Here is a 16368-nt window from a genome sequence, read left to right as displayed (position 1 = left end):
AAGAACCAAAATGTAAGTGAAGTATATATATTATTATTTTCCTTTTCTTTCTATTTAACAGAAAATAGAGTGTGAGAGTGGGGTGGAAGACTGTGGCCGGTACCCTTCTGTGATTGAATTTGGTAAATACGAAATCCAAACCTGGTACTCCTCGCCTTACCCACAGGAATATGCAAGGTAATGGAATAAGTCTGGCAGGTGTATAACTTGAATGTCACATATGTGAGAAAGGAAAATTCTTGATTCTAAAGCAGGAATTAAGGATGATTTTAGGAAATAAATTTTGATAGTCAGTGCTAAGTGCTTCCCAAACTATTGCTTTTGCCAGCACCTTTTAATAGTATTCCTTGTTCTCGGTAAATTCCTTATGCTCCTTAGTTACACGGGCATTATAAATTTTGCCATTTAGCTTCTAGACTGTGCTTTCTTTCCTTGGTTAATTGGGGAAATGTTGGTTTTGTATGAAACCCAATAAAAAAAAGAAATTTGCCATGGTGAATTATTTGGTAGACTTTCTTCTCTGGTTGCCTTTTATATTTTTTAATTAGGCCTGTTCATTTTATCTCTGATTTCTGGCATTTTATTTTCAAGTTTTTAATAGAAATTTAGCAAAAGAAGGAAAAATGGGAGAAAGTAGATGGGAATCGGTAGTCTTAAGAGACCGTTCCCCAAATCTTTACTTTTAGAACCATTTGTGACTTTGAAGAGAAGGCCAGGCCCAGTGGCTCACTCCTGTAATCCCATCACTTTGGGAGGCCAAGGCAGGTGGATAACCTGAGGTTAGGCGTGCGAAACCAGCCTAGCCAACGTGGCAAAACCCCGTCTCTACTAAAAATACAAAAATTAGCCGGGCGTGATAGGGCACGCCTGTAATCCCGGCTACTTGGGAAGCTGAGGCAGGAGAATCACTTGAACCCAGGAGGTGGAGGTTGCAGTGAGCCGAGATCACACCACTGCACTCCAGCTCGGGTGACAGAGTGAGATCCCATCTCAAAAAATAAAAAGTAAAAAGGAGAAAAAATGGTATCTGAGTTTTCATTTGTCTTGAACTCAAATTAGCTGTGAACGAATATATCCCAAAATAGGTACATTGAGAATAGATTGCTTCCATGAAGTACATCAGGGCACACTTTACTAGTATCTTCAAAAATTTTTTAGTCTGCAAAGTTTTCAGTAATTATAAATTTGGCTTTCTTATAGAATAGATCTTATTTTTTTCATTAGCATATGAGCATCTGGCCAATCACGTAAGTGGAGAAAATGTGAAGTGTTTTCTAAAAGTTAAATGACAAAGTAAAAGTCAAGAATTTTGGTTTCTCCTCCTAGCTTATACCATTCGGTTGTGTGTTCTTGAACAATTTTTTAAAATGACTATGAGCTTTCATTTGCCTAGGTAATCATAAGCCATGTGCTCTGAAAACTTTGAATAAAATTTGTACATAAGTGCAAGGTTTGAAAGTAGTCTCATCTGTGTCTGCCTTTCTCTTGAAAACCTTTTACCCCATTCTTAAACTTTTTACCTTGCAAGTGCTTCTAAACGTTTTCTTATAAATATCAGCCGTGTTCATTAAAATATGGAAATAAAAAGTATTCTAATTTTTAAGGTGGAGAAAAAGTCAGCAGGGAAGAGAGGTAAAATTTGTCTTTTACTCAAAGTAACGGGGGAATTGGTAGAAAACAAATTAGATCTTTTGATTTTTAGCCCTGCCATTTACTGCATTAGACCATGTATAAATCTATAATAATAACTTTAAAGTTACCTCTTCCAGAAGTGGAAATGGTAACAACTAAGTTCAAGGACTTTTTGGCCTCATATGTATGCAGATTGTTTAAAAATAATAAATTCACTTCTGAGTAAAATATTATAGCTATACCGCTGACCATCTATAATTGGAAATAAGATAGTAAGTGTGAATTTTGAAAAATATGCTTGGCCCCTTGACAGGATGGTATCCTTATTAAGTTGATTTTTAGGGTGGTGGTTCCACATCTGTAAACCTTTCTTTACATAGGATATTTTTAAGCAAACAAATGATTTGTTCACAAAGTAAAGGGAGCACGTATTATGGATTATATTGAAAAATAATGTAAGGTTGTTTTTATATTCTCTCTTTACTATTGGCTTTCTTTTTTTTTTTTAATTAATTTATTTATTTATTTTTGAGATGGTGTCTCACTCTGTTGCCCAGGCTGGAGTGCAGTGGTGCGATCTCGATTCACTGCACCCTCCGCCTCAAGCAGTTCTCCTGCCTCAGCCTCCCGAATAGCTGGGACCACAGGCATGTGCCACCACGCCCAGCTAATTTTTGTGTTTTTAGTAGAGACGAGGTTTCACCATGTTGGCCAGGCTGGTCTCAAACTCCTGATCTCAGGTGAACTGCCCGCCTCGGCCTCCCAAAGTGCTGGGATTACAGGCGTGAGCCACTGCACCCAGCCTCCAATGTTATTATACAACCTTTTTATGAGGTAGAGAAAATTGAACAATATTTAATCTTCCCCCGCAACAGTATAATCTATCTGATAGATTCTGTGATTTTTAAACTTCAACAGATTACCAAAGCTTTACCTGTGTGAATTCTGTCTTAAATATATGAAAAGTAAAAATATTTTGCTAAGACACTCCAAGAAGTGCGGATGGTTTCATCCTCCAGCAAATGAAATTTACCGGAGGAAAGACCTTTCAGTATTTGAGGTAAGCACGTGTAAATAAAAAATTCAGCTTTTTGAAATCTAGTACTCCTAATTGTTGACTATGTGCTGATTTGTGTTTAGAAGGTGCAAAGTATATTTAATTTTGGCACTGAAATCAGACTGCCCTTTAAAACATCTCCGTGTTTTGGAATGTTTATCTAACCATATTAAGCAACCATTTAGATTGATGAAGAATCCCTACTTTATCACATTAACATTTTTGTCTTCCCCAGAATCCCTGTCTACACTAGATATATTCACCAATGAATTTATGATCTCCTCAGCTCTTTGTAAATTCCACTTTCTTTGGCAGGAGAAATGAGCTTTGTTCAGCAGCTCTAGCCAATGTCTGGCAGGTGCTCACTCTTCCAGGGAATTGAGCAGCTGTACATATCTCCTCAATACACAACCACCTGTGTTTCCATCCACTTCTTGGCAGGATGGATAATCCTTTTGGTGAGACCCTAGCAGATGTTGGGACTCCCTCCCATCTGGGTAGATGGCCACCCCTGAAGAACTCTGCTGTTCACAGGAACCCCTTGTGGCCATATGTCTGTCATTGTGGGTTTCTTGAAGACATTTTGCATCTCCAGAATTGATTTAGTAGCAGGCCTTTGCCTCTATATAGTTGCATTGTTTAATTATGTATCTGTTGTCAGTTTCAGGGATTCAGTTAAGCTGAGTCAGTTTTACCTTGCAGGGACCATGCCTTTCTCTCAGGTTGTTGTCTGTCTGCAGGACTTTTCACGTCTCTCCTTTGTGCTCTTCCCTCCACTTGCACACTTCTGTTGCCTGCTGCATTTTTTTCTTTTGTGACCCATCATGGTATGCATTGATGCTCATTCCTGGGTGCTGGGAACACGCCTACCTTGTACAGCAAACGTGATGTCTTCTTTCTGCGAAATATAGTTTCACTTCTGGATTCTCTTTTTCTGAACTGTTCAGGCTGACACTTATTGTTCTGCCTTACAGTTCTCTTTATTTCTGGCCTGTAGTGTCTTGCCATCATATTAAATAAAGGGAAGGTTGTAGGTTTCTCACATGGACCAGGCTCCTTCTCAGACAGGTTTGGGCCCACTAGGTTTTCCCCAAGACTGATCAGAGAACACAGGAAACTCCAGTTGTGTCTTATGATTTTTTTAAAGCCTTCTCTTTTCTGTCAGGCTCTTTTGGCAAGCTTGGAGGAAGAAGGTATTGTTGCTGGGAAGGTTAGGTGATATATTAGTTCTTACTAAAAGTTAGGCATAGAGTTTCTCAATCTGGTCACTATTGGCATTTCAAGCTGGTTACTTCTTTGTTGTAGGGGCTATGCTATACAGCATAGGATGTTTAGCAGCATCTCTGGCCTCTACTAATTGGATGCCAGTAGCACCAGTTGTACCAACCAAAAATGTCTCCTGACGTAGCCAGATATCCCCCGGGGGGGGAGAATCACCCCCAGTAAGAACCAGTGGGCTAGAGGGAAGGCTGAAGACATGTTGCCTGAGCTTCCTGTTGCTATGCTATCGCGCCAGCCCCAGCCGGCTGAGGTGACACAGCTGCTCATAGTTGAAGCTTAGCTAATGTCACAAGTTCAGCTTTCCTATTGGATCCTTCCTTGATGCCTTAGATCTGTTCTTCCAACCAAAACATTGTTTCTCAAAGCTCAAAACACATTGTTGGCCTTAAGTAATTATTTAATAAATCGGCATGAGTCAGCATTGGGGTTGAAGCTGTCATAAATCCATGGAACGTCTTCTCAGGGGCAAGGGGATCAGTCTTGTTAGGCTGGTAAGAATGGGCTGTTCTTTCAGGGCAGGTGCTTTTGGACCATCCAGAGATGAGAGGGGAAACATCAGAAGCATGTCTCTAAAATTCGCTTGTACGAATAAGGAGTTGGATTTGATAAGTACTGAGGTCCCTATTCTGGAACCTGAGTTAATAGAGTGTAACATTTGGGCAACTTTTCTCCTAGCAGTTTCCTACAAAACTTATAAAATAAAGGAGGAATAATCATAGATTACGATTTTCCTGCCTTCTTCCCTTTCTTTATTCCTCTTACACCTTTCACAACTGATCAGAATTTTCTTCAGCACTGTCATCTCTCTATTTTTCTGGTTCACAGTTATGTATATCTGCATCTTACCTTTTTGTAATATACTACCATTTCCAAAAGGGCCTTACTCTCAAATATATGAAAACTTCCTTTAATTAAAGGGAGAATTGTATCCTCTGTGCCCGTTGCCTGATTGTGTTGCTATGTATGGGACCTAGGTTTCATCTAAGGGAAATAGTTATATGAAATCTAAAAATAATTTGTGCAAGATGAGAACCCGTATGGTCCACAGGAGACCTGAGAATGGTCAAGTTCGTTGTTTAAGAGCTCTGGTTAGCAAATACCCATTTCCCTTAAGAAAAGTGCTAGGGAAATTCTTCTTGAATCTGCTGTGTTTTCTATTTTCAACAAGTAACTACATTTGATCAAAGAAATTGGCATCTGTGCCTAGCCTCCTGTCTGTAGCCATCAGTATCACAGCTTGATTCTTTTATTTTCAAGAGAAGTAGACTGTAATCATGGTGCTTATTGTAGGTTGAAATTCATATCACTTTCTCTGTAAGTATTCCCAACATAGATATTTTATCTTTTCCAATTATATTTAAGGTGATGCTTGGGATAAAACCAAAATGGAAACCTCTTTGCTAATCCACACTTCTGAGGAATCAGAATAATACAGTTCATTAATTTTAGTTTTATGTGAAACCCTTTTGAAACAACAAAGTTTAACTTACTTGAGAAGTATTTTGATCTGTTTATATTTCCTTAATACAGATTTATTTGGTTCAAATAAAGAGAGAGGACATGCCTTATCATTTTTAGCTCAGAATAAACTACAAGTAAAAATTACTCCTTTACTAGTGGTTTGGCCCTTCTTTGGTAGCTAAAAGAGAAATTTAACTACTTCAAATATACCCTAATTTAAGAGAAAATGTGGAATTCTGATTTGCCAGTGACAGCTGTTTTCTGGTTAAAGCTGTACTTGCTTAATAGAGTGTTTTAATCTCTCAGTTTAAGATTTGGAAATAAAATGATGTACTTTCTGAAATACCATATAGAAGAAACAATTTTATATGGTGTGGTATTTTTATGTTAAATAATGTTGTCTGTTTCTTTCTGCTAGGTTGATGGGAATATGAGCAAAATTTATTGCCAAAACCTTTGCTTGTTAGCCAAGCTCTTCCTGGACCACAAAACGTTGTATTATGATGTCGAGCCATTCCTTTTTTATGTCCTTACAAAAAATGATGAAAAGGGCTGTCATCTGGTTGGATACTTCTCTAAGGTAAAACAAGAGCCAGCATGACCTTCATTTTCTTTTTCAAAATGTTTTTGGTAGAGCCCAATTCTTTGAACAGGGCTTTTTCATTACTGTAATTTGAATAAGTGACATGTGTTTTTGAAAAGCTCAGGTTCTTGTTCAGAGCTCATTTTAAAAGATGGAAACAAAAAACATGGTGCCTAGTAAGTGTGTGAAGGACCTCAGCACTGTGTGCCGTCCTGATGACATTCTAATTGCTGCCTTGTGGACCACTTAGCATCTTTGATATTCTCAGTGTAAGCTTATTTCCGTTTTCCCTTTAAGTGGTGTCAACATGAAGGTTTCAGTTTAATGTAGCATTTAAGAGAGAATTCTCCTTTCTCCTTGTTGCCTTCCCTCTGTGGTCAACAGTATCTCAGTGAGTTAGGACGCTGGCATTTGGACAGTCAAGCTGATAAAACGACTGGTTTTACACTTTCGTCTCTTATTCTCTGTGCTATGGTTTTAAGTTCTAAAGCAATCTCACCTTTAGAAAGCCTAAGTATCAGCTGGGCACAGTGGCTCATGCCTGTAATCCCAGCACTTTGGGAGGCCAGGGCGGGTGGATCATGAGGTCAAGAGATAGAGACCATCCTGGCCAACATGGTGAATGCAAAAAATTACTAAAAATGCAAAAAAATTAGCTGAGCCTGGTGGCACACGCCTGTAGTCCCAGCTGCTTGGGAGGCTGAGGCAGGAGAATCGCTTGAACCTGGGAGGCGGAGGTTGCAGTGAGCTGAGATCGCGAGTGAGACTCCGTCTTTAAAAAAAAAAAAAAAGCCTGAGTGTCTCCGGCTATTAGAGTGGGGGAAACATCGACATATTGAGGGGATGTAGCTTGTCCTTTTCAGTGGTTCAGAGCAGTTCACTCACATTCTGCTCAAAGGCTTCTAAGAAACAATAGCTCCTTTAATAAAGGATAACTGAGTTTGGAGATGTTTACCAGGTAATGACCTTAACTTTTCTGAGGCACCTAGGAAATAGTTAAATTTACCAGGATGGTACATAGAGACAATAATTATGAGACTTTTAGGTAGAAGGTCCAAACTCTATCTTTTATTTATTTTATGATACATTTTTTATATTAGGTGATACTTGAATTTTAATGAATCTGCTCTTGCACAATGTAAATGGGATGCTTCATAGAAGTGCCATTTTAATGGAGTTTCAAAAGATAGAATATATGTGAAGGTACTTGCAAACTATAGCTATCCTAAATTCAAGAGTCAACCCAAAGATCATAAACAAAAATAAATAACAGCATTCATGGAAAACTGTCTCAGTGTTTTAATCCACATATTTGGTAAAGCTTTGAAATGAAAAAGAAGAAAGTTAATTTGCACATTACAAATTCAAAAGATGATAGAGAATTAACACTGAATAAAACAACAAATAGGAAATCTATTTATATGATTAATAAATAAAACACCTTACCTTTTATGTAGGTTTGTCGAGATCATTTTTCTCCAGAGACTTAAAAAGAATAGTGGTTGCATCCTTCCTGTTAGAAAATGGTGTTTCTTTCAATGTCTGTGGGTTTAAACATAGGCTTAACCGTGCCCACCTTCCTCGTGCTGCACTGACCATACCGCTCCTGAGTCTTGTGTTGGCCGCTGAGTAGCAGCCATGTGTAGGGTTGGTGGTGATTCTTGAAGTTTGAATTTCTGCCTCTCTTCCTCCCAGGGTACCTAACATTTTACTCAGAACTAGCTCAACTTTTCTCATTTTGTCAGTTTCTTCTATAGCACGGCAGCAGCTGCTGTTATTTCCTACTATTTTGGAATACTAATATGCCTTGGCAGTATAGTGAAACAAAAATTAATCTAAAAAATAACCATGTTAAAAGACAAGATGAGGCTGGGTGCGGTGGCTCATGCCTGTAATCCTGGCACTTTGGGAGGCCAAGGTGGGTGGATCACGAGGTCAAGAGATCAAGACCATCCTGGTCAACATGGTGAAACCCTGTCTCTACTAAAAATACAAAAATTAGCTGGGTGTGGTGGTGCATGCATGTAATCCCTGCTACTCTGGAGGCTGAGACAGGAGAATCCCTTGAACCCGGGAGGCAGAGGTTGCAGTGAGCTGAGATTACCCCACTGCACTCCAGCCTGGCGACAGAGCAAAACTCCATCTCAAAAAAAAAAAAAGACTAGATGAAACTAAACCATATTCTCATGTGTCAGTTGGAATCTAGAGGACTCTGGCCCTTTGGGGCTATTCTTGAACCAAATTCTAGAGGTTATTAGAATGACAGTTCAAGGATAGCCAGAGAAGGGCTGGAATGACCTAGAAAGGTTCAGTGCAAATTGTTACATGCATATGACTTTCCAAGCACATAATAGATGGCTGTAAACAGAAAGGAAAGAAGTAGTAGTTATTTTATTCATAGCTTAGAATTTAGCTGTAGTAACGCGTTAAGTTGCGAGGCGGGGGAAGAAAGATCACTACTATATTGGATCTCAAAAAACTCTGAAAGGTGGAAATGGTTCTGGACAAAGAAGGGAATGGCATCAAGGATGAATTCTCTTAACCCAGAGTACATTTCTTTTTAGAGAGAGTGACCTATTTGTCTAACTTTGCAAAATAGACGAATTACTTGAACCTTTGCCATTGATGTGCACATCCAGTGAGGGACAATTCATCTTCTTAGGAGAACTGACACACATTGCTTCCTCCTCATTTTTTAGCGGCTCCATAGACAACTACAAATGTGCAAAAGTTGGGAATGCATCTTTTTCACAAAGAAATATTCAATTCTGCCCTGTAGGGTTTTTTCCACAACCATCTCCTGTGATCTTTCAAATTGGTTCATTAAAGATCTGGGCGTTCTGAAGCAAAACTTTGATGTGGTTGGTACCATTTGTGGTCAGTCTTATTTGTGGTTTATATTTGGCCAGAGCATCCATGACCTCAAAAGCCTTTTCCAGATCTCTGTGTAGGTTTTGGCAACTTCTGTGTACTCTGAATAAAAAAATGCTGCCCTGATGCCACATCCCATGAAAGTTGCAAGTTCTTCTTTAACTGTAAGAGCTGTTTCTTACCATGTTCTATCCAATCTTCCTCCTGGTTTCAAACTGTTTGGTAGTATTTTGGTCTAACCTTTGTTTGGAGGCTTTAGGGTTTCTTGTTGTCTTTTTGTTTCATTTTGTTTTGTTTTCCTGGTTTGAAATGCAGATTAATTATTTCTCTAGCTTTTTACATTGACTTTTTATTCATAGGAGAAATATATTTGTGCACATCTACCCACACAGATACTGTTTTAGTTTCACTGGGGCATTTGCCAAAAGGCAGAAGACAGATTGCTGTTGCAGAGTTGTAGATTATTATTATATTTAGCAAGATAGCTGGCTAAATCCTAACTTACTCCACTGGGTGACTCCCTGGGATGTTATTTTCTTTATCTCTGAAGTTATTTGAGCAAGGAAAGCATTTCTTTTATACTGTCTGTATTCTGTTTTATTTGGTTCATATTTCCTTGGATTCTTTATGCATATTTTATGGCACTTACTTTCAAGAATAAAGATGTAGTTGAGAGGCATGCCAGAGTCGATGGTTTGTTGTTAGTTGATAGTTTGATTGATTAATATAGTAGGATTTTTCTGCTTGATCCTGACCTAACCCATTGGCTTTCTTTAGTGGACAGTTTTACAAGGACAGTGGCAGGTGCAGGGAATTGCCCACTTCAGCAGGGCTCTGACATACTTGATCTGTTTCTCCTTCCCTCAGGAAAAGCTTTGCCAGCAGAAGTATAATGTCTCCTGCATAATGATCATGCCCCAGCACCAAAGGCAAGGATTTGGACGGTTTCTCATTGATTTCAGTAAGTGAAGTACTTTATTTACTTTCATGATCCAGGAGGCTGATGGCTGTTACAGGAAACAGTAACACATAAAACTTTATTTAACCTGCATTGTTGTTTTTATCAATAGATAATGAGTTTTCTATTTATATTTACATAGGTTAGAACATCTTCCTCAAGTGAAAAATGTGCTGCTGCTCAGTGATTGTACTCTAGGAAATTGAGACTAGATCTCTCGGCAGCGGGCCTCATGCACAAAGCCATTACCCTGAATGAACCGACAGAATTACATTCCATTTTGTGGTGCTCATGCTCATTAGCACCAAAAGAGGCAATTATTCGTGATTAAAGCTAAAGGAAGTATTATTTGAAAGGATTTTCAGCTCTCTAAAATTTTGCCTATAATCTTGTACAGTGCAAAGCAGAAAAGGTATATTTCCATTTAGAAAAATAATTTTCTAGGCAGCCTGTCCTGGGCCTTGCTAGTAGAAATAACTCTTACCTTGTTTTGTTAATTTCCCTTTTCTATTACGGAAATTAATACAGTGTTTGTATCTAGAGGTTTCCCAAGAAATATTTATCTTATATGCACTCATATCTTCTGAGCCTTCTCTGTTAAAACCAGAATAATATATAAAAGTACGCACACGGATAATGTTTTTAAAAATTGGTAGTTTGTTTTTTTCCTTGTTTATGTGATACTGGATGTGTAAATGTTGTGTTAGGGGTACATTTGGAGAATTGATTAAAAATATCTAGATAACATGATGACCAGATATCCCATGATAATAGTCATTTCTGGTCATGTAAAAATCTGTCATTGGCCAGGCGTGGTGGCTCATGCCTGTAATCCCGCACTTTGGGAGGCCGAGGCAGGTGGATCACAAGATCAAGAGATTGAGACCATCCTGGCCAACATGGTAAAACCCCGTCTCTACTGAAAAATAAATACAAAAATTAGCTGGACGTGGTGGCACACGCCTGTACTCCCAGCTACTGGGGAGGCTGAGGCAGGAGAATCACTTGAACCCCGGAGGTGGAAGTTGCAGTGAGCTGAGATGGTGTCACTGCACTCCAGCCTGGGCGACAGAACGAGAGACTCTGTCTCAAAAAAAATAAATAAATAAAAATAAATCTGTCACTAGGAACCAGGTGCTTCTTGATTACCAGATTGCAGTTTATCTGCTTGTTAACTGAAAGGAGGAAAATTTAGGACTTTGCACAATGTTCGTCAGCTATATCAGATGCAAAAACCACAATGTAAATGTTCTCACAGAAAACCATGAAGAAATACAGTGAATCTAAATCTGTATTGTCAGGTATTATAAAGATTAATGTCTGATTAAAGTGTAAAATAACTGAATAGCAGTTTTGACTGATTTATATAATTTATTGACATTGAAGAATGTGATTCTTTTAAAAGAAAAATTTTGATTATTTTTCCATTTTTAGATAATATTTTTAGTTATTGATTGATTACCCTAGTCTTATCTATACTTTCCTGACCTAGTTATCCATGAAACCAGTAATCCCAAGGAGGGCCATCTTACCAAATGCAGTGTACCATTTTTATTTTTATAGAGTCCTAGCTGTAATCATTTCTGAGGGCAAAACCATTTATCTTGTTCTCTAGTTTTGTGTGTCTTCCATTCATAAGTAGTCCGTAAATATAGTTTCTGGTGTGCATAGCAGCCATTCAAGCCTTAAATTTTTGGTCATATCTGTATGCCTACAGAATAAGGCAAACTCCTTAGCTCAATATTTAATGTCTTCCAACATCTAGTTCCAGCCTGTCCTTTAGGCTTTTTCATCTACTAATCTCCTTTTTCTCAAATAGTCTGAGCATGGTCCTATACCTCCATTTTTTTGTCCATGCAGTCCTTCCTTGAAGTGATCACCTAATCCTTTCCTAGTCTCTGTCTGTTCAAAATCCTGCCCATTGTTACAAGCCAGCTCAAGTATCTCTGCTTTTTGATCCCATCTCCTGGAATTTTATCTCATACATTTATTGGTCCCATATTGTATATGGTATCACACACTCTATTCACCCTTTTGTGATAATTATTGATGGAGGTGTCATACTTCCAACTTCTCTGTATCCAGTAGTACAGTTTCCTATATAATAATATGTATTAGATGGTATAAATTAAATTGTATTGATATAAACTAAATTTCCAAATTGATATGTTTGCTGTCCACAATAATTGTCTACCTAAAATTAAAAAGGAACTGGTACTTACCAGGTAAAAGTTCAAGCTCAAAATTCAGTAGCATCTTATTTGTACAGCATGATCTGGCACTAAGGCCTTCTACATAAGAAAACAATCTGGGTAACAAATACATTATCTTCAAATGCTATGTCTTTTTTTAAACCATTTTAGTGAAAACTGTTATTAAAATCTACCTTGTAGTTTAAAACTACAGAACACATTGAAACCTTGATGAATGCTGTCTACCAGGATGTGACCAGGCAAAGCAGTGCTGAGGGCGTGGTTTTTGATTTTCTCTTTCCTGTACACTTAGCATTGCCCCTGCTGGAGTGGGTTTAAGAAGTGCGGTGAAACATCTGAATAAAGTTGAAAAGGGATTGGTGTTATTCCCTCAGAGAAGAGGAGACTAGGGGAAGAATTTTATAGCACTCAAAGAAAATGCGAACTGGTGTAAACCCAATAGAAATTCAATTTAAAACCAAAAGAATTTCTTGGCTATAAAAGTTTTAAGGAAGATAGAGTAGGCTGCTGAAGAAATTAATAGCACCTTCTCTTGGAAGTTACTTAAAGTAATAGTAGATAAATATCTTTCCAGAATGATTGAAATACAGCCTTTGAAGGTAGGGGTGAGTCACATGACCTCTCATGATCATTTTTGACCTCATAATTTGGAGCCCAGGATAGAAAGCTAACTAGGGTTACAGGTTTTATAAAATCTGCTCTGGTTTTTTAAAGGACCTTTTAATGGTTATCTTTATTTTATTTCTGTTTTGTACATGAGCCTGGGGTCTTTTAGTCAGGGATGTATTTTCAGTAAGTCAAATGAGGTTGTAAATCAGGTAGATCTTTATAATTGCCAGTTTAGTAAGCTGAAACAAGACACAAGCAGGGAGAGAGATATAGCTGCCCACTTGCACACTTGATCACAGATGTAAGTGGAATGTAATGCATTGTGTGTATATACATGCTCCTGGACTTACAGTGGGGCTATGGGCTGATAAACCCATCATAAAGTGAAAATATCATTAATTAAAAATACATTTAATACACTTAATCCACCAACCATCATAGCTTAGCCTGGACTTTAAATGTGCTTAGAACATTTACATTACCCCACAGTTGGGCAAAATCATCCAACACAAAGCCAATTTCATAATAAAGTGTTGAGTATCTCATGTAAGAGTGTTGTACCACATATGGCTAGCCCAGGAAATGATCAAGTATGGTTTTTACTGAATGGTGTTGCTTTCATACCTTAATAAAGTTGAACCATTGTAAGCCAGGGACTATCTGTATAAAGAACTGCAAATGCAGTGCTTTGAACACTGTTCTTCAGGGCAGCCGAGTGAGGTGGAATGGTCATCCGTGGGACCATGTGCTGCTTGCAGAATGAGTCATTTGTCTGTCACTTCCTAGAACAGCTTCTCTGGGATTTGTCAGAACAAGGCTCCCGAGGAGGCCATTTGCAGAGTTTGGCCAGAGTGACTAAAGGGCACCAACTCCCAATTTGCTCATAAACTCCCTAGTGGGTTTTATGACTCTTTGCCCACAACTGGAATGGGTGGAGGAGAGAGTGACTATCATGGATTGGTTGAGAACACATTCCTTTCTCTTGAATTCTAGGATTCCCTTTCTCAATCAGAAAATTTGAAAGTCTTCCCCATCTCTGTCTGTAAAGTCTTTCTATCTCTCCCTCCCTCCATCCCCACCAGACGTGCAGAGAACTCCCTTGCCCACAAAACATTTGCAGTTCCTGCTTCAGAGCCTCACACCGACAAGGCAAGGAGCTCTTCTTCTCCCAGCCACTGCTGAGCCCTGGGGCCCCAGAGTGCTCCCTCCCAAGCCCTGGACTGCTTCTGCTGCAGGGGCTGCCAGCAGTGCCTTATGCATCTCACTATTTTTTTCTTTAATTTTGAAATAATTTCAGACTTAGAGAAAAGCTCTAAGAATAATACCACAATTTCCCATACATTGTTGCACATATTCACATTTTATCACGTCTGTTTTCTGCTCTATTATTTTCAATCTTTCCCTTTGTTTCTCTCTTTCTCTCTCATATTTTCTTTTCAGAATCATTTGAGAGTAAGTTGAAGACGTGTGGCACCTTTATCCCTAAATATTACAGTGTTTTTCTACAACGATGCTCTCATATATAGCCATAATACAAATTATTAAAATCAAGATATTAAAGTAATCTCTGCGCATTGTTCAAATTTTAAATTTTACCAGTTTATACTGATGTTCTTTCTAGAGGGAAAAAAAAAAAATCTCCTCCAGGATCACGTGGAGTATGTAGTTATGTCCCTGGAGCCTCCTTTAATCTGGAATAGTACCTGTTTTTTTGTTTTGTTTTGCTTTGCTTTGTGTTTTCCATGATTTTGGTATTTTTGAAGCATACAACCCACTTTGTATGATGTGCTTCAATTTGGGTTTATCTGATGTGTCTTCACAGTTAGATTTAGGCTGTACATTTTTTGGCAGGAATACCATAGAAGTGACCGTATGTCCTCCCCAGTGCATTTCATCAGGATCATATGATAATACATTTGTCTCATCACTGGGTTTAGGTGGTACCTGCCAGGCTTCTTCACTGTGAAATTACCATTTTTCGCTTTGTAATCAGTAAGTGTCTGGTGAGAAGATACTTTGGGATTATATAAATATCAATTCTCATCCAATTTCCACCTCCTACTTTTACCTTCACTTATGGCTCTTATCTAAAATAATTATTACTATGATAATTACCAAATGGTAATTTTCTAATTTCATTCTTTCTACAACTTACTAATTGGCATTCTATAAGGAAGAATTGTTTCTTTTTCCCCATTTATTTAATTTTTTTGGTATAATTTTGGGTTTTAATTTTATTCTATAGGTTATATCTTGTCATTACCATGATTGATTTTTATGTTCCCCAAACATCAAGTTGTCCTGGATTTATTTAGCAGCAAATGTTTCAAGTGGGTTCTTGTGCCTTTTCCACATGCTTCCGTCCTGTGGATTCTTCCTTTCTGCCACAGCATGATGTTCCAGATTTAGCTTATCCTTTTCTTAAGCCAGCGCTGGAATCATCCATTTCTCCCAAGAGCCTTGGTTCCTTATGGTGGAGAACAGTATTTAGGAACCGGGATCTGGGCCGGGCACAGTGGCTCATGCCTATAATCCCAGCACTTTGGGAGGCCAAGGCAGGCGGATCTCTTGAGGCCAGGAGTTCAAGACCAGCCTGGCCAACATAGTGAAACCCTGTCTCTACAAAAAGACACAAAAATTAGCCGGGCATGGTGGTGGGTGCCTGTAGTTCCAGCTACTTGGGAGGCTGAGGCAGAGAATTGCTTGAACCCGGGAGGTGGAGGTTGCAGTGAGCTGAGATTGCGCCACTGCACTCTAGTCTGGGTGAAAGAGGAAGACTTTGCCTTAAAAAAAAAAAAGAAGGAAACCAAGTTCTGATCATTTAAATGTGCCCATGGCTACTTGGGTGTCACTGCTTCTAGCCCTCTCAGAGGACAGAACTTGGATAGCATGCATATTTATATCCGTGTATGTGCATCCGTGTATGTGCATGACTGTATTTATTGTTGATTGCCCATGTCTTTTATCAAAAGTAAACTTCATGAGAGTGTGGACTTGGCTTTTTGCTGCAATCTGATCTTCTAGAAGAGCGTGGCACTTAGTAGGTTCTTAATTGTTGAACAAATGTTAAATTATGACGGGAAGAACTTTTAAAATGTGCTTTCCCTTCTTGTGTGTGATTCTTAGGGAGAATTTTATTTTATTAGAACATAAACCATCAGCACTGGTTTACTTACTCCCAAATGATGCCAGGTATGCCCTGTCTTCTTTCGAGGTCTGGTACTTTTGCTGAAATGCAGCCTCTATCTTAAGATCATTTCAGTTGCATCAGAAAGATGTCACTGTCTGCTCTAAACCTTTGGCGGAGAAAGCAGAGCTGTGACATAATCCACATTTGTACATAGCTGGTTGAAGAGACACTTATCTTTTCCTTACTTTTTCTCTTATCAGATAATTCATTTCTTGATTGCATTTATTTTGAAAGGAAAATTCCAGCTTTAGCCATAAGAAGCTGTCAAGAAAGCTTCCTCTGCTTAGCCTTCCCAGCAGCTCCTGGGTGAGTGCAGTCAAGGCAGTCATTAAGGAATAATAAGTTATGCTTTTGAAATGGTTCTCACGTACTTCATAGCCTTTTCTAAGACAAGGAGCCTCCCACCTTCACCCCCATGACACTTGTTGGAAAATACTGGACCAGCAGCTATATCCTTGGGCTTTCGCTGGGTTTTGGAAGACACGTTTTGACCTATGTACTCAAGTATAATGA

General features: G+C 38.6%; 1 protein-coding gene across 20 annotated transcripts in view; it reads left to right on the top strand.

The window, feature by feature from the left end:
- The window catches only part of KAT6B (lysine acetyltransferase 6B), a 204874-nt gene that overhangs the window by 159062 nt on the left and 29444 nt on the right, over positions 1-16368 (top strand). For 15 of the 20 annotated variants that reach the window (XM_074001742.1, XM_074001739.1, XM_015456142.4 and 12 more), the window contains 4 exons: positions 62-177; positions 2551-2692; positions 5850-6011; positions 9753-9846. In XM_074001742.1, the coding sequence (XP_073857843.1) occupies positions 62-177; positions 2551-2692; positions 5850-6011; positions 9753-9846 (514 nt within the window). The remainder of the gene's footprint in view (positions 1-61; positions 178-2550; positions 2693-5849; positions 6012-9752; positions 9847-16368) is intronic. The other 5 variants (XM_074001741.1, XM_074001736.1, XM_065520877.2 and 2 more) reach the window with 1 other exon arrangement.

Source organism: Macaca fascicularis, chromosome 9 (assembly GCF_037993035.2).
Source record: "Macaca fascicularis isolate 582-1 chromosome 9, T2T-MFA8v1.1".
NCBI lineage: Eukaryota > Metazoa > Chordata > Mammalia > Primates > Cercopithecidae > Macaca > Macaca fascicularis.
Note: the sequence above shows the minus strand (reverse complement) of the source record. Positions and strands in the feature narration are given on the sequence as shown.